The sequence below is a fragment of the Lycium ferocissimum genome, chromosome 2 (genome assembly GCF_029784015.1).
Source record: "Lycium ferocissimum isolate CSIRO_LF1 chromosome 2, AGI_CSIRO_Lferr_CH_V1, whole genome shotgun sequence".
Lineage (NCBI taxonomy): Eukaryota > Viridiplantae > Streptophyta > Magnoliopsida > Solanales > Solanaceae > Lycium > Lycium ferocissimum.
In genome coordinates, this window is record NC_081343.1 from 57,324,109 (window position 1) to 57,344,444 (window position 20,336).

The 20,336-nt window shown below is 32.1% G+C and overlaps 1 protein-coding gene across 1 annotated transcript; it reads right to left on the minus strand.

The window, feature by feature from the left end:
* Nucleotides 1-16,959: 16,959 nt before the first annotated feature.
* LOC132046279 (uncharacterized) lies at nt 16,960-19,211 on the minus strand. The gene is made up of 2 exons (XM_059436868.1): nt 18,187-19,211; nt 16,960-17,782 (listed from the first exon to the last, which is right to left on the minus strand). Exons 1-2 carry the CDS (start codon nt 18,809-18,811, stop codon nt 17,148-17,150), a joined length of 1,260 nt encoding a protein of 419 aa, XP_059292851.1. The 5' UTR covers nt 18,812-19,211; the 3' UTR covers nt 16,960-17,147.
* Between the last annotated feature and the right edge of the window lie 1,125 nt (nt 19,212-20,336).

Consider the following 20,336-nt stretch of genomic DNA (forward strand, 5'->3'; position numbering starts at 1 on the left):
TGACCTTTACAACGTCTATAGTAATGTGGGAACTTCAAGAAAACTATGGGATCGTTGAAAAAGAAATATAAAATTGAAGCTGCCGGATTAAAGAAGTTTATAGCCGCCAAGTTCCTAGACTACAAAATGGTAGATGGCAAGTTTGTTGTTACTCAAGTTCAAGAGTTGCAGGTGATTAGTGGCGCGTTTCACGTTGCGACAGGTATATCCTTTTTATCCTGGGAGGAAGTAATCCATAACCTCGGGTACAATGAGGGGATTAAATTCCTTAAGGACATACAGTGAATTCTCTGCTCTCGGATATTTTCTCGTTTCTGTGTTTTTATGAGTTTTCCAGTTTCTGATTTTTTTTTCTTCTAAGTTTCTGATTTTTCTGAACACATTTCTTCTAAGTTTCTGATTTTTCTAAACACAGAATATTAACAATATATATACAGTCAAACCTCTCTATAATTTCCATTCGTTATAATAGCATTTCACTATAATGACCTGATTTTCTCCGGAACCGATTTTTTATGTTATATTTTACTTCTCTATAACAGATTCTCATTTATAACAAGAATGACATTTATTATAGCGTACACTCTTGTAAAATTACCTCTCTATAACAACCACAAATATTGTGTAATAATATTATATAAGAAATATATTATCTATAAAATAAAATATTAAAATATTTATGATAATCATCATTAATGTCAATTTACATGGTAAATTTCAAGTACGAATATCTAAAAATCTTCAATTATACTAGAGAAAAGACATGTTTTAACCCCTGAACTTGGCACGAAAACTCACTTTAGCAACTAAACTTAACTTCTATTTATTTACCCCCTTAACAACTTACGTTTCAATTGTTTTCCACCCCAAATGCTGACGTGGCAAAAAAAAAAAAATAATAATTAAGAGAGTGAAAAATAAAAAAAGTGGACCCGCTCATATATATATTATTATAAATTAAAAAATAAAATAAAAGTTATACAATTAAAAAATAAAATAAACATTATACAATTAAAAATAAAAATTATCACCATCTTCTTCACAATCCCCCCCTCCCACCCACACCCCACCCACCATCTTCTTCCCCGCCATAGCCCCCCCCCCCCCCCCCCCCCACGCCCCCGCCCCCAGCTATTTTTCTTCCCACCCCCCCCCCCCCCCCAAGTCGCTTCTGTCCCCACCCCCCCCCCCCCCCCCCCAAAAAAAAACTGCTTCTTCTTCTTTTCATTTTCACCATTTTTTGATTTTTTGATTTTGATTTTAATTTTCTTTCAAAAATAAAGTTATGGAAGAAATGAGTTTGCTAATAATGGTGGTGGAAGAAATGGGTTTGCTAGAAATGGTGGTGGTTGCGGATGCTGGTATTTTAATTTTCTTTCAAAAAATAAAGTTATGGAAGAAATGAGTTTGCTAATAATGGTGGTGGAAGAAATGGGTTTGCTAGAAATGGTGGTGGTTGCGGATGTGGGTATTTTGATTTTCTTTCAAAAATAAAGTTATGAAAGAAATGGGTTTGCTAATAATGGTGGTAGAAGAAATGAGTTTGCTAGAAATGGTGGTGGTTGTAGATGTGGATATTTTGATTTTCTTTCAAAAATAAAGTTATGGAAGAAATGAGTTTGCTAATAATGGTGGTAGAAGAAATGGGTTTGCTAGAAATGGTAGTGGTTGTGGATGTGGGTTAAAGATGGTGGTGGTGATTTTTTTTTTTCTTTTAAGGAATTTGATGAAATTTGGTGGGGAGATGATGATGGTGGTGGTGGGTGTGGGTTAAAGATGATGGTGATGAATTTTTTTTTAAGGGCAGTTCGTTCAATTTTTTGCAGCGGCGGCGGCGGCGGCAGCTGCGGCGGCGGCGGCGGCATGGTGGTTGATAAAAGTAGGGTGAGGATGAGGAGAAAGAAGAAGAAAGAGAAAGAAAAATAATAATAAAAGGAAAAACAAAAAATGATGTGTTGGTAATTTTGACATGGCAATGATGTGGCAACGCCGTGGCAATGATGTGGCATTGACGTGGCAATGACGTGGCGCGAGTGTAATACACCTCCCATCGTGAGAGTGGTATTATTTTTAGGGGCAAATAATTGAAACGTAAGTTGTTAAGGGGGGGTAAATAAATAGAAGTTAAGTTTAGTTACTAAAGTGAGTTTTCGTGCCAAGTTCAGGGGTTAAAACATGTCTTTTCTCATTATACTATTATGTTCTTAGACAGCCTTCAAAGGAAAGCTATTCTATTCCCTTTTGCTAAAAGTTTGAAAAAAAATCTTCGTCAATTCAAACGTTATATTATTACTAAGAGACTGAAATTTATGAAACACTTTGCAATTTTAGAATTCTTACATCAAACTTAAAAATTTAAACTTTCAATTAATTTTAAATGCATATGTTCTTTAGATTTTAATTCTTTATCGGTATGGTATAACTAGTTATGAATTTCTTAGTTATTTATTAGTCTTTTCAATTTTTAATTAATGAAATATGAAAATCAATTGGAATTTTAAAATTAACAATTAATTTGGTTTTGTTTATACTAGCATAAAAAGTAAAAAAAAAAAAAAAATATATATATATATATATATATATATATTTTGCGTAGTTTTGTTTATAACAACTAAATGAAATCTAAACATCAAATGCCAGTATACATATATAGCAACACCTCACTATAGCAACCATGAAATTTTCGAACAAACGCTGTCATTATAAAGAGGTTTGACCTGTATATTACTCCGTTATATGTCTATTACGAATTCCATTGACAGAATCCAACGAAACTTCATATGGGGATCAACTAGGCCAAACCCATCGACAAGCACCTGTGGTCGTCCACTTCTTTCACTTGAGCACCTAAAGTGGCCCTTGTTCCATTTAAACACTTCAGGTGGGCCATTCCTATTCTACTTAGACACTTTTTGCACCGTTATCGGAGCAAAACCAACACCAGTCGTCTCCTACGTGGATTAAGTGGCCAATTAAATTGTGCCAGCTCATTTTAATTGTAAATTCACTAATTTATAAATTCGTGGAGTTTTGACCATTAAAAATTGAGGCTTTTGAGCCGATCGACGTGAATGAGGTGGCGCCCTTCTTTGATGTTGGTTTTGCTCCGATAACGGTCTGAAAAAGTGTCTAAGTGGAATAAGAATGACCCACCTGTTGTTTAAATGAAACAAAGGCCACTTTTAGTGCTTTTAAAGAAGTAGGCGAGGTATATATCTCTGTATGCTCATGGGTTTGGCCGATCAACTAATTCGCGCAGGTAACTCCATAGTCTTAATTGGAAAACTATGACGTCGGTCTCCTAAAAATTTGAGTGGTCTTGGTATGCAGCAAGCGATTTTTAAAAATCAGGCCCTAATTGGCCGGTCAACTTTTTAAGAATCCTAAGTCCTTTTAGGCGTCTATTCTCATTAATAAATATTGTCGGCCTCTCACCATCTTGGTGTAACATTTTTAAGGGTTGGAAAATTTGTGCCACAAATAAACTTTTGGAATGATCAATGGAGACTACACCAATAATTGTTCCTCGGACAACAACTTGAGGGTCCCCTAAACAAACACGAAGCAAATTTGACAATCAGCAAAATCGTTACAAGGTAGCTAGAGAGTAAGGTCTTCGTAGTCAATTTAAGGATTGGAAAATTTGTGCCAAAAATCTGGATTATAGGGAATGGAACTTGTATAAACTTTTGGAGTGATCAATGGAGACTGCACTAATAATTGTCATTCAGACAATAACATGAGGGTCCCCCTTAATAAACACGAAACAAATTTGACACCTAGTTAAATCATCACAAGGTAGGAAGTAAGGTCTGCGTAGACACCACCTTTTCCGGACTACTTATGGGATTACATTGGGTATGTTAATGTTGTTGTAGCCAAACCATCGTTAATGGGGCATGGGATTCGTCAAATTCACCTTCCTACAAATATCATGAACACCATTCTTGCTACTCCTTTAACACTACAACAGCAGTGCATTGACTCCCCAGTATTGTGTCTTACCCTTAATGGGATCTTCTTTTTTTTTTTTTTTTTAAATTAGAAAAAAGAACTGCTTAGATGCTTGCCAGAGGCTCGAAATTGCGACCCCCTTAATGAGATCTTCTCTACCAGAATTGCATATTTTTCATTAATGGGCCAATTAACCCACCTAACTACCGTTAAATAATATTTTTTTTCGTGGATTTGGAAATTAAATACGCCTAATAAAATCAAGTTCTTTTTATGGCTCTGTTGTATATCATAATCGTTTACCCTCTAAATTCTATCTTATCATATTGGGATTGCTCAAGATAATATTTGCTCAATATGTAATGCATCCCCTGAAACTCTTGAACAAATTTTCCTAAGCTGTTACAATGTTGTTCTGTTCTGGCCTCTAGGTAATAATAATTCCCCCTGGTTGGATTGCTTCAGCCATATTGCTAAACTTAAGTATAATAATAATTTGACATTGAAGGAGCTCCTTCCTAATTTTTGTTTATTGTATTTTAGGCTTACTCGCTATTTTAATGTTCATAACAACACTTCAAACCCACCTCCACAGATATTACTAGAGCTAAACTTTCCATCACTTTACATATGAAACAGCATCCACCTAAACAAGCTAAGGATCAATTTAAATCCTCCCAGGAACTTGCTTCCTCTGCTACCTTAGTTTGTAAAGATGCATATTAAGTCTCCTTTTTCAACAACAACAACAACAAAAAAAAAAAGTATGGTAAAAAAAGGCAAATTCTTTCTTGTTCTTTGGGAAAAAACTGTGTTCAATCATAACATGGATGTACAATTTTTATCTTAGAAAAAACGTTCAACTAAATAGAATCTATAATTTTCAATTTATTACACTAAAAACATAAAATTAATATTAAATTTATAATGAAAAAATAACTCAACTATGTCTATAGACAGCAGAATTTTGTTTTTCTTTTAAAAGTAATGTTTGGGAATGCTAATATAGTCCCAGAAAAACCGGTAAGATGTCATTTTAGGAATTCACCTTATGTAATAGTATATAAATGACACACATTTTCAACCTATTAATTTAAAAAAAAAAAAAAGAACTCCACCATAAGTTATATGGTGAAAGAAGATGTTAGGATTGGTCGAAGTATATTTTTTAAAATTCTTTCAAGTAATGCCCTTTTAATATCTGTAAGGTGATTACTTACTGATATGACTAAATTTATATGGCAAGTTAACACACGTAAGCAGCCCCATTAGATGATGACTCAGACAGTCCAGTTAAAAAATGTAGCATTATCTAATAGTTGTGAGTTGGTAATGGAGAAAAGGCGGATATAAAATTTTAAGTACCAGCTAGTTAATCCAGTAATTGTTTTTCATATTCTATATATGTGTTAAATTTATATAAAGATAAATATTTGATTGTGAAACCATAATTATCAGTGTAAATTAATTTGAAATTACTATAGGAATTCATAAACTTCAAATAGTGTATAAAAATACAAAACAAAAGCCTAAATTCTTCTAATTCTTCTTCAAACAACTCCAAACACCAGTTTTTTTATTTCTTTTTAAAAAGGAATTTGTTTGAAAGAAAAGGAAAAATTTAAGAGAACTATTTTCTTCAGCTTTTCCATATTTTATTCTTTATGGTCGATTCTGGAAGTAAGTTGGTAAAACATCGTTGTAGAGTATTAGTGTCGATCATAAGGTTTGTGCAAAAAACTTTATTCTTGCCTTCGTGTAGGATTAAAATTTGTATAATTATTTCGAAAATCTTTTTAACTTGAAGGAAATATAGAAAATTTAGATTTTAATTTGTCCTGTTGTTATTCATAAGTGCAAAACGAGAAAGGAGTGTGAAATGAATAGTTAATGTGGTCCGCGTTCTGAAAAGATAACCTGCATGACTGTATCCTTTAAGGGATGCCATAAGAACTAAATGAAGATATTTTGGTTTTTAGCTTAGCCCAATTACAAAGTCCAACTTTCATCCAGATGCAAAACATACTTTACCACAGTAAAAGGCATGTTAATTGGAAGCTCCTCACTTTGTCTCTGTTTAAAGGGAGGATATACAATACATTATTGCCGAATTTTGTTAAATCTTATGTCAATACTTATATAGCTCCTTAAACTTGTCAAGATTTTTCATTTAGACATTTAAACTTAGTCTTGTTCCTATTGAATATCTGAACTCAAGTTAAATTATGTCTATTAGACACGACATGCTGATCCAGCGGAGTGCGTACTTCCCACCATTTCTCAGCTCGTTAAAGCCAGAGGCGAATCTAGGATTTTTGGAGCATGGGTTCACCTAAAACATAAGAAGAAGAAAATGTGTTAAGCGAGAATTGATCCCTAGTCCCGTAGGTAAATAACTCAACTTTCAACCAAGTGCACCATTTAGTCTTTTATAGTGTGTATTCCAGTAGATAGTATTATACTAATTTTAAAAAATATGTACATAAAATACCTAGTTTTACGGCGAGACCATGTGTTCACGTGCTCCAAAAATAGGGCCTAAAATCGTCCCTGGTTAACGCCTTGAAAATGGCTATTTCATTTTTACTTTTGCTTCTTTTTTTTTTTAATTCCTTTCCGCGTTTCTCCTTCTTCCTCACTCTCTCCTATCACCACCTCCGCACTTTCCAGTTTCCACCACCATCCACCTCCTCCTCCCGCCACCCTTCCCTCTTCCTTGTCCATTAGTCACCATCTCTGGCTGAAAAAGTTTACTTCCTTGACAAACCCGCTCCTTCATGACATTTAATGACATTTGGAGCCTTGTTGCATGAAATGTTGATAGCAGTTTGTGTTATACGGCATATTTGAGGAGAAGTGTCTAGTTCATGTCTTGAGCACTTTTTATATTATATATAAGTGTGGTGAGTGGACGAACATGGCATAAAATGCTTGTAACACAAGCTTTACAAATTGTACATGCAATGAATATTTGTACCAAGAGCTATATAAATTGTACACTTCAACCAACTACTTTTAATTTCACGTGGACAATAAATTGTACACTTTAACCAACTATTTTTTAATTCCATGTAGACATATGATCTAAATATTTATTGTCTACTCACGATATGTATACGTATGCACCGTCCGTGCACTTTTCTTTCCACGTTGATTTTTCTTCTTATTATTAATTTTACCCTTCACATTAATTACTCATTTTTAAATCATTTTCCAAGGCTATTGACATTATACACCAATAAATATGAATATTATGGTAAAATATATACTCCCGCCGTCCCATATTACTTGCCCACTTTCCGTTTTACTTGACCCTTAAGAAATCATAAATAAAAGATGTATTTTACTATCATACTCCTATCTCTCTAATAAAGGGAGCGACTTTTATCCCCGTTTTCCTTCTTTCTCAATACTTTAAACATGAAGAGAGGACGAACAATTTATTTCCTCCGTCCACTTTTACTTGTTCACTTTTGACTTTTCAGGTTCTTTAAGAATTAATAAATGAAGTATATATTTTACCATAATATCCATATTTATTAGTGTAGTATAATCTCAGTAGCCTTAAAAAATAATTTAAAAATCAATAATTAATGTGAAGGGTAAAATAAAAAGAAGAAGAAGAAAAATTTCTTTCTCTTGATATGTTAACGTAGACAATTACTTTTGACTTTTCATGTTATTTAAGAATTAATTTGGTGATTTACGATATAGCATATATCTGTCTAATTTTGATTTCTCTGTAACAATTCTTTTATCTATAATTGTTAATAAAAAAATTATAATGTAACTAATTTACCCCTTATTAACATATTTTTTAATTAATTTAATAAAAATATTTTATTAGTTTTGCTTTTAAAACATCCAATATATACAACACAATGGTTCTTATGTTTGGATCTGAACAGTTAATTAATTGAGATGGATATTAACTTGTCGGTATACATATGAGATATTAAAGAATTTAAAATAAAAAAATCTAGGATCAAAATATTAATTTTCCCTCACCTTCTTACTAATTTTCTTTTTCACATCGATGAACAACTTTCTTTGTCATGACAATGACAAATTTTTAAAAATTATTTACAAAATATAAATTTTAAAAACTGATTAATTAAAGCGAATAAACACGTTCGGCCCATGCAATATATTGCTAGTACATTAGAGAGATCAGGACTTGCACAATTAAATGGGTCTCACATTTCAAAGAAAGCTGTTAAGACAGAAAATAGTACGAACATGACACCATGAAGAACAACAACTTAAAAGCACATAGACACTGATATTCCGATATTACCCCTATCAGGCATATCTGCTTCAGTTGTGTCACTCACACTTCATATATAGGTGAACTTGACAATGACGACATTACGGACCTGTTTGGCCATAAGAATTATTCACTTTTTTTTTAATTTTTTTTTTCAAAAATCAGTGTTTGATCATGAAAATTTCAAATACAACTTCAAGTTGTATTTGAAATTTGAAAAAAAAAAAAACTAAAACCTTGTTTTTCACAACCAAAACCTTATTGAAAAGTACCACTGCAAGAAAAACTATATTTGGCAACAAGATTTTTTTTATTGCCATAGATTGATTATTGTTGCAAAAACTACTTTTGGCAACAAAAAAAAATATTTTGTTGCATGAACTTTTCGCAACTACATTTATTGCAAGACGTAACGTGCAACAACTTTTTATTTTTATTGCGAAAAGTATTTTTTACAACAATAATCAATACTATGGCAACAAAATTAAATTCTTTGGCAACAAAAAATCATTTGCCAACAATAAAACTAAGTTTTTGCCAAATATAAAATTTTTTGTTGCGATTTCTAAACTTTCTTGTAGTGTACATTTCAACAACAAATTATTATTTGCAAAAAAACTATGGCCAAACACAACTCCAACTTCAACTCCAACTCCAAAAATCCCAAAAAAAAAAAAAGAGTGAATCTTTTTTTTTGTTTCGATGGCCAAACGCCTACTACATGTCTAGTGGTTAAGTAGTTGAGAGAGAGGAGAACGTTTCTGGTGTTTAGAGGCGGATCCAGGATTTAAATTTTGTGAGTTCAATCTTAAGATTTTTAGCATTGAACCCATTATATTTTTAAAGTTAGGGGTTCACATCTACTATTTATTATAATTTTAATAATTTTTGACACATAAATTTAAGTTTCGTGTCGGAAGTTTGGGGTTGAACCCCTACGTTGTAGGCTAGATACACCTTTGTTGGTGTTACTTATGGCAGATTCTAGCAACTGTTCCTATCTCTTGCTAAATTTCAAGTTAAAAAAAAAAAAAAACACGTTAAAAACGATTTAGTACATATTCACTATTTTACTTTTCTTTTCTAGTAATGTAAATATATGTGTGTATTGCATAGTACTGTTTCCCTCACTCGAGAGGTAGAGATTCAATCAAAGAAGATCAGACGTGTTGTCGAGTTTCTCTATCTTGAACACCAAATTCATTTTGATAAGGAAGGTAATTAACCAACCACAAGAAGTTAAAAATATACAATGATAGCGTAAATGCTTTTTAGTAATTACTAACTTATTCTGTAAAGTACTTACTATTTTTTTAGTGCTTTGTGAGAGTAATAATTTGTATTTGGCTAAATCATTTGAGAAATATTTTTCTTCATAGCTTGTGTTTAGCCAATATTTTAAGTATTTTTAAGTGTGAAATTACCCCAAAAAAAAAAAAGAAGAAGAAGAAAAGAAAGTTTTTTTTTTTGGTTGAAGAAGAAAAGAAAGTTACTAGTACTAGTTTTAATTTGGTAAAATTAATTTTTTGACATAGGTAATATTGTCCTAAAAAAATAAAAAACACTTACTTCTTGGAGAATTTTTTTTTCGTCCGCAGTTGAAAAGCTAAAAACAGCTTCATGTAGTACTCAAAAACGTTTATTTCTTTAGCAAAAGCTTGGCCAAATATTTTATTCCCTAAAATAAGTAGTAAAGGAAATCCAAAAATAAACACTTTTGGCTTTTAAAAATTTGACCAAACATTTCATATTCAATATAATACAGTCAGACCTCTCTATAATGGCACCCGCATATAACATCACCTTTCTATAACAGTCAACTTTGTTTGAAACCGATTTTTTTATGTTATATTTTACTTCTCCATAACAGCATTTCACTTATAACAAATAACAACCAACTTTATAACAAGACGCCCTTTTCTTTTAATTACAATTACACAATGTTATCTTCTTTTTACTTAATATAATAATTAACCATCTTTATAAAAATGGAATATCTATGATTATCAATAATAAGTGTAGAGATTTTGACCAAATATTTGATCATTTAATAAACTATTACAATAAAAAATATTATATGAATATATATATATATATATATATATATATATATATATATATATATATATATTCATTATTAAACGTTTTCCTTCGTTATACAAAGTGTGATTAAGCTTAGAATTTGTTAATTAAAAATGAAAATTAAATTTTATGCATCTTTTTTGCCTATAACAGTGAAATATTATTTAATTGTCACTGCTGTTATAGGTGTATAACAACCATCCTCTATAACAGCTGAAAAATTTCAGACCCAACGATGCTGTTATAGAGAGGTTTGACTGTAGTAGGAACAGAAACTGAAAATATTACTCCTACTAAATAAAAGCAATGCGCCCACCAAATAATATCTGAGGGACCTGGTTAGTTACCAGTTCCCTGATGCAATGCAGTAGGTAAATAACACAAGATTTTACCGTGGAAAACTGCTTGCTCAATGGATCAAAAACCACGACCTACCACGTAGGATTTCACTTCACTACACTGAGCAACTTCAGATTACAACCGCTTGCAATCCGGGAATTTAACTCATATAAATCCCTTATCCTTACAATATACCTATTGTAAGCTACAACTCTTGACTACCCTTAGCCAAGCACACAATCACGTTTGACTAACTCTAGCCAAACCAAACTAATATACTTTAACTAATTCTAGCTAAGGGTACCGCTCGATAGATTGAATAGGTAAAGTGCCTAACAACTACTGAGAATTTAAGCTACCTACAACAGCTTCTTGAAAGAAGAGTACGTTTACAGTTTAAAGAACAAGTGAACAAAAACTCACAACAACCTAAATAAAATGTACATAATCTGGTTTCTGGATCAGGTTCTTCAGCTTGTAAGTGGCTTTGTTCTTGAGAGCTTGTGGCGGCAAGGATTTGCACAAGATTGTTTAGGTTTTCAAGTGTTACCCAATATGTTGGAACAAGTTGTATATATATTGGGGAACATGTGGGTGAATAACCACTCATCCCATGTTTAACTTAAAGCATGGGGGCGCGAAAGTCAAGACACGGTTGTGCGATTAGCGCTCTTACTTTACATTGTTGTCAGAACGTGAACGACAGTAGTCTGACGCGAATCCAACTAAATTCTCTATTTCTCCAGCAGTTTGACAATCATCAAAACATAACATGTACTTTGTCTTATCATTTAACAAACTGACATAATTGGTGTTTTTTTGGGGGGGAAAAAGTAATCTAGTCTAGACAGAATCGTGAACGCTCTTATCGGGTAGCAATTAGCATCGTCTCCTTCAAGGAATGTTTTGAAGATTAAAATGTGGGAAAAAAATATGATTTGCATATTATGATTTGCATATTATACTCGTCATTCGTCAATGTTTTTCTAAAACCATGGCCATCAGAGAAACTAATTTACTGCTATCAGTTACTTTGGCAAATAATCACAACTAACTACTTTTCTGCCTCTATAATTGAAAATTAGTTACTATGTTGAAATTTCACATTTTAAAGGTGAAACTTCAGGGTATCATCATGCATGTGAAATTTGAAACTCCATAAAAGTGGCTAATTTTTAAAGATAGTTTAAAAATGGTTCTTAAGTGCTATTTTAGCTATTACCTTGAAGGTGGACTTTGGGCAAAATTGGTTGATCAAACCAAATTTTGGCACAGTGAGATGGAGTCTGGAACCTAAATGAGCCAAAATGGGCAATTCGCAGGAATGCCCTTATTTTGGGATGGTCTTTAATTTTTTCCCCCTCAAATTGGTGGTCTTTAATTTTTTTACTTTCGCCTAATACCATGAGGTTTGGGGTTCGAACCCTGACTCAGTCAAAAAAAAAATCGCAAAGAAGAGTTTTGTAGCAAAGTTAGGCCTCAGGCAGAATTTTGAATGCAAAACAACTCTACCTCCAGGTAGAGTTTTACATTTAAATTCTGCCTGCTTTGCGAATCCAAACTTCTACCTTGCGAAATTCCTTCTTCTTTTTTTACTGAGCTGGGTTTTGAACCCAGAACCTTGAGGTATTAGGCGAAGGTCAAAAATTAAAGACCAGTGCTTTTGAAGGGCAATCCACACAAAAAAATAAACCAAAATACCCCAAGAAAAAAAATGGTACCAAAGTATCCTTAATGTAGTAAATTAATGCGTTATTGGACTTAACTATAACAACTCGATTAAGTCCAATAACGCAGTAATTCTGGGGTTTTTTTTTTTTTAATTACTCTCTTTTGTTTAAATTTTCACACTTTTTCCGTACCTCGGCCATAGATTAATCATGCTTCGAGACTCCAAAACTTCAGTATTTTATACACAACCCGATTTTTTTTGTGCGATTAATAATGTAGGCTCAATATATCAAGAATACGCAAAACTTCGGGTCGTCGTATTAGTAGTTAAAGTGCTCGAAGTAAGTTTTTGTTTGAAAACTTGTTATCATTAGCTTTAAGTTTTTTTATTTTTAGGGTTTAGATTTAAGCGTGTTATTTTTTAGTTAATGCGTAACTTTGTTTCGAATATGTTGCGATTTTTTTTTATAATTAGTTTAGAATGTCACACGAGTTGGTTATAAACGATAACAAAGAGTAAAATAAGATTTATCATTAAGAAAGCGATACGCAAAAAATATACTTAATATTTACTTAAACCATGCATCATGCACCCAACCAAGGCCCGCCTAGATTTGATCCCTGATGGTTGGGATAAAAAAGAAGTCAAAAGGAGAAGGCTAAACCACCAAGCCAACTTTGTGAAAGTGACAATGTAGACACGTTTTATTATTTATAATGTTCACTAATGCTATCTAACTTGTTTTCATAAATTGAATTTCGAACCTTGAAATTGACAATCAAAACATCATTATCACAGGATTACCATCTTGAAATATATTTTTTATCATTAGATTTTTACTAATGATGAATGAAAATTGTGTACCAATTTCGGGAAAAACAAAAAATGAATGGGATAAAGGATGTTTTTCTAAAAATTGGCCTAGCCAAACCCCCTTTCAGCGGTTTGCGCGGCTAGATCTCTAAAAAAATACCCAAAAGCAACAAAAAAAAAAGTGTAAATCAGACATCCAAGCGCAATGTTATGACCGTTTAAAGTTTCACCAATTTACAACTACTTTTTCTCCCTATACTCCTAATTTTGTAATTTTATCTTATCAAATTGGATTTGTATGACTACTTAAGTTCATGCTACATTGTTTAAATCAAACATTCATAAATCTTGCTGCTCAAAGACATATGCATCCTTGATATATTGAGCCTACATTATTAATCACACAAAAACAAATCGAGTTTATATAAAATATTGAAGTTCCGAAGTTTCGAAGCATGATTAATGTATGGCCAAAGTACGGAAAAAGTGTGGAAATTTAAACGAAAGAGAGTAATTTAAAAAAATCAGAATAATGCAGTAATTTACTGCGTTAAGGGTACTTTGGTATCACTTTTTTTTGCTTAAGGTATTTTGGTTCATTTCCAATTCTTTTGGGTCATTTGTTTGGGCCAATCTCAAGATTGGTTCGCGAGCAAAAGTTTGGTAGTGTACTAGCCCACTCAGAACTTCTGTTCAAGTCCATCACCCAACAGGAATGCTGAGTATTCAAAAGTTAGTAAACTATCTAATTTGCTAAGTACATGCTAGCATTATTGTCATCTTTAATAACATTTTTTGACTATCCAAACATCGAAAAGCATCTGTCCCAAAATATTTTTAAGAAATAAGTAAACAGACATGTTTTCCTTTATACTAAAAGTTAAGAATTGTAATTTCAAAACAGTGCCTTGGAAAAATATCAAAAGAAGTAAAATAAATAACATTTAGTTAAACACTATAGTAGGGTAGACTTTTCCTCCCCTGCCCTGATCTCCCAACCCCACTTCCCCAAGGGAAAAGAAAAAGAAAAAAGACTTGGACTGATGGAAGACACAGCCTAGAGGGGACAACAAAACATAAAACATAAAAACAAACGAAAATATAAAGACAGAGAATTTGTTGTGTTTACAATTGATAAAATAGCCTTACAGTCCTAAAAATACACTTGTAAGGTTTCTGTTACGTTATAGATGCCCAAATTATGTAATTTTAAACATTGGGTAACAGCGTATGGTTCTTGAGTGCATCTCCAACCTTGTACACTATTTTTTACACCAAAATGATGAAAATTAACTCCAACCCATTACACTATTTTTTACACTAAAAAGAATATTCCTTTTATATTCTTCTCTCTCTTCTATATTATATTATTTTCTTTTATTTAAATTTTATTTTTTTATTTCATAAAACAAATCCTTTCTTTTTTACATATTCTTCCCATATAATTCTTATTCCTTTGTTATGTAACCATTTAATATAAAATTATTTTATACCATAAATTTTTCAATAATATAAATTGTAAGCAAATATTATATGTTATACATATTAATGGATAATTCAAATAAAAGTGAAATCATTGATAAAATATAATTAAATAAATATTACATTATGGTAAAATTTATTTTAATTTCTACATAAATATTCAACTTCCACGATTAGTATGTTGCTCCCATAAATGCTCTATTAATGCATCACGAAGTGCAAAATGAGCATCTTTGTTCTTAATTTTTTTTTTTGTCAAGCTAAAAATTGTTCAAATCGGTAATTTTCATCTACTACCATTTCTACTGTTCGAGTTGGACCTTCCCAAGCATCTTAAATTGGTGCATTAAGATCACGCTCATCCTCGATTATCATGTTGTGCAGTATAATATATCGAATTTGGATTCTATTGATGATCCAAATATTCGTGAATTTATTCGACAAGAACAAAAACGAATAATGGATAAAAGAAGTCAACAATTTCAACAGCCACAACAATCCTCTGCCCCACACACTCAATATTTTAATGATATTGGTGGATCTGGAAACGACTTACCAGAGTACTAAATTAAATTTTTATGTTATTGAGCATTGAGTTATTGAACATTGTGTTATAATTTTAATGTATTATGTTATTGAACATTGTGTTATAATTTTAATGTATTTTCAATTCTAAATTATTATGTTATTGAACATTGTGTTATTTATTAACAACGTATTATATTTTATATTCGCACTTTTCATTTTTGTGATGGCTATATTTTTTTATACAATTATAACTTATAATAAAATTAACTTACAATTTTATATAAAAATAATATATACGAAAATTAATTTATAAAAATTACACTCCAAAATTAAGATGTAAAATTAATATTATAAAAATATTACATAAAAAATAATTAGGTATACTGGGGACCTAAATGAAAAAATTAAAATTTATAATATGTTAAATTAAAAGTGTTATATAATAATAAAAAAAAAATATATTGATGAATAGTAATCGTGTTGATGAATAGTGTTACACCAAATTTGATGTAACACTATTCACACACCAAAATGATGTAAGAAATAGTGCAAGGTTGAAGCTCCAACACACCAAAATAGGATTTGGTATAAAAAATGGTGTAAAGTTGGAGATGGCCTGACCAGCAAAATTTAGCAATGAATAAATGTGCTGTGGTTGTTTGTTTCTGCCTTCTTGTTTTAAATTGACTGCCTTTACACCAAGAAAAATGACCCAGAGCACCAACTGTAATAGGAGATAAATGCAAATGCAAGTCAGTGCCAGAATTTATTCCCAATTTTTGTTCAGTCCAATCCAAAGAATAAATGCATACTACTCTCTTCTTGGATTTCTCAAGGACTACTGTACATTATAACCTGGACAAACTTGTATTATGAATTTGACCCAAGGAACAGTACTAGTTGTGGAAAAAAAAAAAAAAAAAAGAGTACTCATCGCGAATCTTGTACGATAGTAGGATTTTGATTTCTTACAGGTTTAACCACTGTCATTATTAACACAAAAGACAAAAGTTCATGAATGGGTGTGTTCCCCTGAATTAATTTATGTGCAGGTTAAATTCTACTAAATTTTAAGAACAAATTTTGGCTTTTGCTGATGTTCCAGTTTAAATTTTATTTGTCCCCTTCCATTAGTGTTTATGAAATTATGGAAGCGTGCAGCTGGTGGTTTGAATAAGAGGAACATGAATAGTACATACAACAACTAGGATCAACAGTATTAAACCGTGTGAACGTCTTCTTTAAAAATCTAAACTGTTAGACATGAATTTATATTTTTTTGTTTTACATATACAATGTTTATGTTTTATTGATAGTGATATTTGAATTTCGAATGTCTGTCATCTAATCGTTTAAATTGTCAAATATAGGTAATGTTATTACTTTTTTTTTTTTTTTACTGTAACAATACGCTACCATGTGTGGGGTTGGAGAGGAGTAGTTTTGTCGAAGAAATGACATATTTTATGGATTTTTTCCAGAGTTGCAGCAGTAGAATTTGCCCTCACCCACGTTAGGGAGTTTAGGATTTCCTTCTTTTTATATCTTGTATTTGATATTTATTGGACCAACTAGTCAGATTCAATTAAAAGAGAGAAACGCTTCCAATAAGAGGTTTCTTCATTTTTGGGTTCGAACCCAATAACTCCCATCAAGAGCGAAGGAATTTCACATATCCCATCACAATATTTAGGAATTCCCTCTTGTACACTATATTTTTTTTTCTTTCTACGCTCTGGTGGCCGGTACCAAGTTACGCGAAGTGTTGTGGTCACATGTCTTAACCGGTATAGAGTAGATTTAAGAATATTTCACTAGCAAGTAGCAAGTAGAAATCACCGAGAAACACTACGATTGAAACCCATGTACCTCAATGCAAAAGAATAAATTTACACTTGTTAGAAACAGAACGTTTCTCTAATCAGAATAAAATAAAAATAAGAAAGACTACCAAAAATAGGGAATCAACTAAATATCAAGAACTTCAATTGTGATAGAATGGCTCTATTTTTATGATTTGCAGATCACCACAAAGCAAGGAAGCAAAGCTTTAGGATTGAGCAAATAGAGTTCTTCAATGTTTGAGTAGACTCCTACTTTTCCAGCCAATGAATCAAACCCTGATTGACCAATCAATTCTCGAACATTTTCTAAAGGTCTATGCACCCTACCAGCAATCACTCTGCATACTATTAGAGCCTTTCTCAAACATAGCATATTATCATCATTTTCCTCAATAGCTTCTAATGCTCTTCCGCTTGTGGAAGCGGTAAAGACACCAACCCCACCATTGATTTCCTTCTTGATTGAGAATCCATGCGTTAGAATCTTGCAAACTTTGCATTTTTCTGATGTACATAAACTAGAAGAGCCATTGATGCCAAGAGAACATTCAACAGTTGTTCCAAAGAATCTTAATAGTTCATTCCCATCTGCAAGGCAACGAGGGTGTTTCTTGGCGAGTTTGCTTGCTTTGATTTTTACTAATTCGCGGTATTCCTCGAATTGAGCTAGTACTTTCTGCATATTGTGAACCTTCAAGATCCTCTCAATCCCATTTGAATTGTTTTCAGGCTTTGAACAGCTAGTTCTGCATATTATCTCTACAATTTTCCTTGAAGAATCCCCTTCAACAAGTTCTGTCACTGCAGACCAGACAAGAATATGCTTTAAGGCAACACATTCACCAAAAACAAATTGATATATAATGAAATTATTCAAGAGAAGTATCAGAAACAATGTTCTTAAATTGCTACTAACAACGGAAATTTGAACCAAGTTTACACAAACTCAAAAAGGGATCAGATCCAATCATTTTTTTCATCAAAGTAACTATTAGTTAATAATTAATAATACTATTAAGGGGTGTAGTGCTATGGTCGGGATCCTCCACCCTTAACCAGAGCTCTCGGTTTGAGTCTGAGAATGGAGAACTTAATTCCTTATAGACACTAAGGGCGTGAATCCGGATTAATCGAGCCAATAAGCTGCAGATACAGGATGATTAAACCAGGAAAAAAGATAATAACAATAAGAAAGATAGAATTACCAGCATGTTTGGAGAGATGATGTGCTTCAGCAGCTTCCCACTTAGCAAATTGCTCACCACATTTATGACAAGTTAAGCCATGGGAATCTGCACCAGAAGAAGCCTTAGGCCTAGAAACAATACCTCCAAATCCAGCCCCTGTTTTTCTTGATAAATTCACAGGTGACCCTTTTCTTATAGGGCTACCAAAGCCTCTATATTTTCTTGAAGATCCAATATGGTGTCCTCCAGGACCAGGGGTACCTGGTTTTAATGTACCCATAAAAGCAGAAATACTTTCAACACTATTGCCACTAATACTCCCATTACCATCTTGGAAATTACAGCTAGTAATCTTGAGTTCACAAGTTGAATTGCTTAACACAACTTCATGTGTAATTGGATTCAATAGCTCACTGCTTCCAATAGATCTTGGACTCTGCAAAGGTGGCTTCTCCATATGCCTTTTACTTCCATGTATAACATCTTTCAGATTTGCAATTGACCTTGAACAACCTGACCTAACTGTCGTCCTTTTCGTCGATATCTTGCTTAAATTTCTGCCATCAGTTCTTGGATCATGCACATCTTTTATCTCTGATCTGCACTGCAATGATCTCTTTAAAGCAAACCAAACTGCTGGCATTTTTTTTTTCCTTCTTCCCGTTTGACCTTCAAATTAGAGAAATCTTGAAAATATACATTGAATCAAAAATTTAGAGTATAACGTATTGGTATTGGGAAGGAAAACATTTTGTTAAGGAAAAAAATCTTCCCTGCATATATGTTTTGCAGTTTGAAAAGGGAAGTCACGATTTGAGTAAATTTGTGTCCTATATTGTACTAAGTTCCTAAACATAATAAATGCAGTAGTTTTACTAAGGTCTGAACTTATGGAAACTTCTTCAGAAACATTATTCAGATTTCCATGCAATGAAAAACCAACATAACACGTTTAATATAACATTTATTAGACAAATCAGCATCTAAGTTATGGTCTTTAATTGCGGGTTTAATTAATGATAACGCTATTATTCAATGAGAAAGAGGAACTCTGCCGTATAGAATCATCCCACAACGTGACATTAATATACAAACTAATTGGTAGTACATCTAGGGAGAAAAGAATATTTTAGACCAATTGATTATATGCGGAACTTAACATAGTAGTTTGACTTGTATATTATATAAATACAATGTTTGATTTGTATATTATATAAATACAAAGCGAAGAAGAATATTAGTAGCTTGAAAGAAAACATCCCGTCAAAATTAAATTTTGATTGAATAAATTACATTTGAACTCTTGTAACTCGTACACTTGTGTGAAATGATATTGTTAGTACGATTATATGTAAATTTTGGGCGTCTTTTCAAATACAATTGGAGTTGAAAATGAATTACTCTAATTAACAATGTGGAATAAATAGATGGTCCAGAAATTCAATTAAATACAGTGAGTTGTTAGTTATTGACCACGAAGAGTTAGGAGGCATGTGACGTCTGTTCGTCGATGAATATTTTAATATGGAAATTTAAATTAATTGGTGGAAAATTTTGAAGGACAAGTCAGAAGCGTACAAAAACACGACAACAGAAGGTAATAAAGTGCTATCATACGGCAGTAGCTTTGGAAAATAACTGCATAAAGATGTAAAAGGCATCCATCAATTAGAACTTCTATCGAATGTTTTTTCCTGTAAAGATAAATTGAAACAATAAATTCGATCGATTGAAGGAACCAAGTGAAATCATAAAACAATTTGATTACGAAGGAATCCAAATAACTTACTTTAGTAACCAAAATCACATGTACACAAGGACTATAATTATCAGTGGATGTGGAGTTTTTATAACTGCACAGTGCACTCTCTCCGAAAGCAAGAACTATACAAAAATGTAACTAAACTTTTAGAAGTATGTTTATACTATATTTGCACAGATTGTCGCAATACAATGATGAGTGCAGGAAAATTTGTGCATTCACTGACTCAAAAATTTGACATACACAACAAGGTAAAATCAACATTTTCACCAAGGGACTTACATCCAATATTAAAAAATGAACTTGCACAAGAAAATAACATCTTATATATACAAATAAAATTATTTTTTAATAATAGTAAAGCTCTTCAATAGGTAATTACACCCCCATAAGTAAATGTAGAATT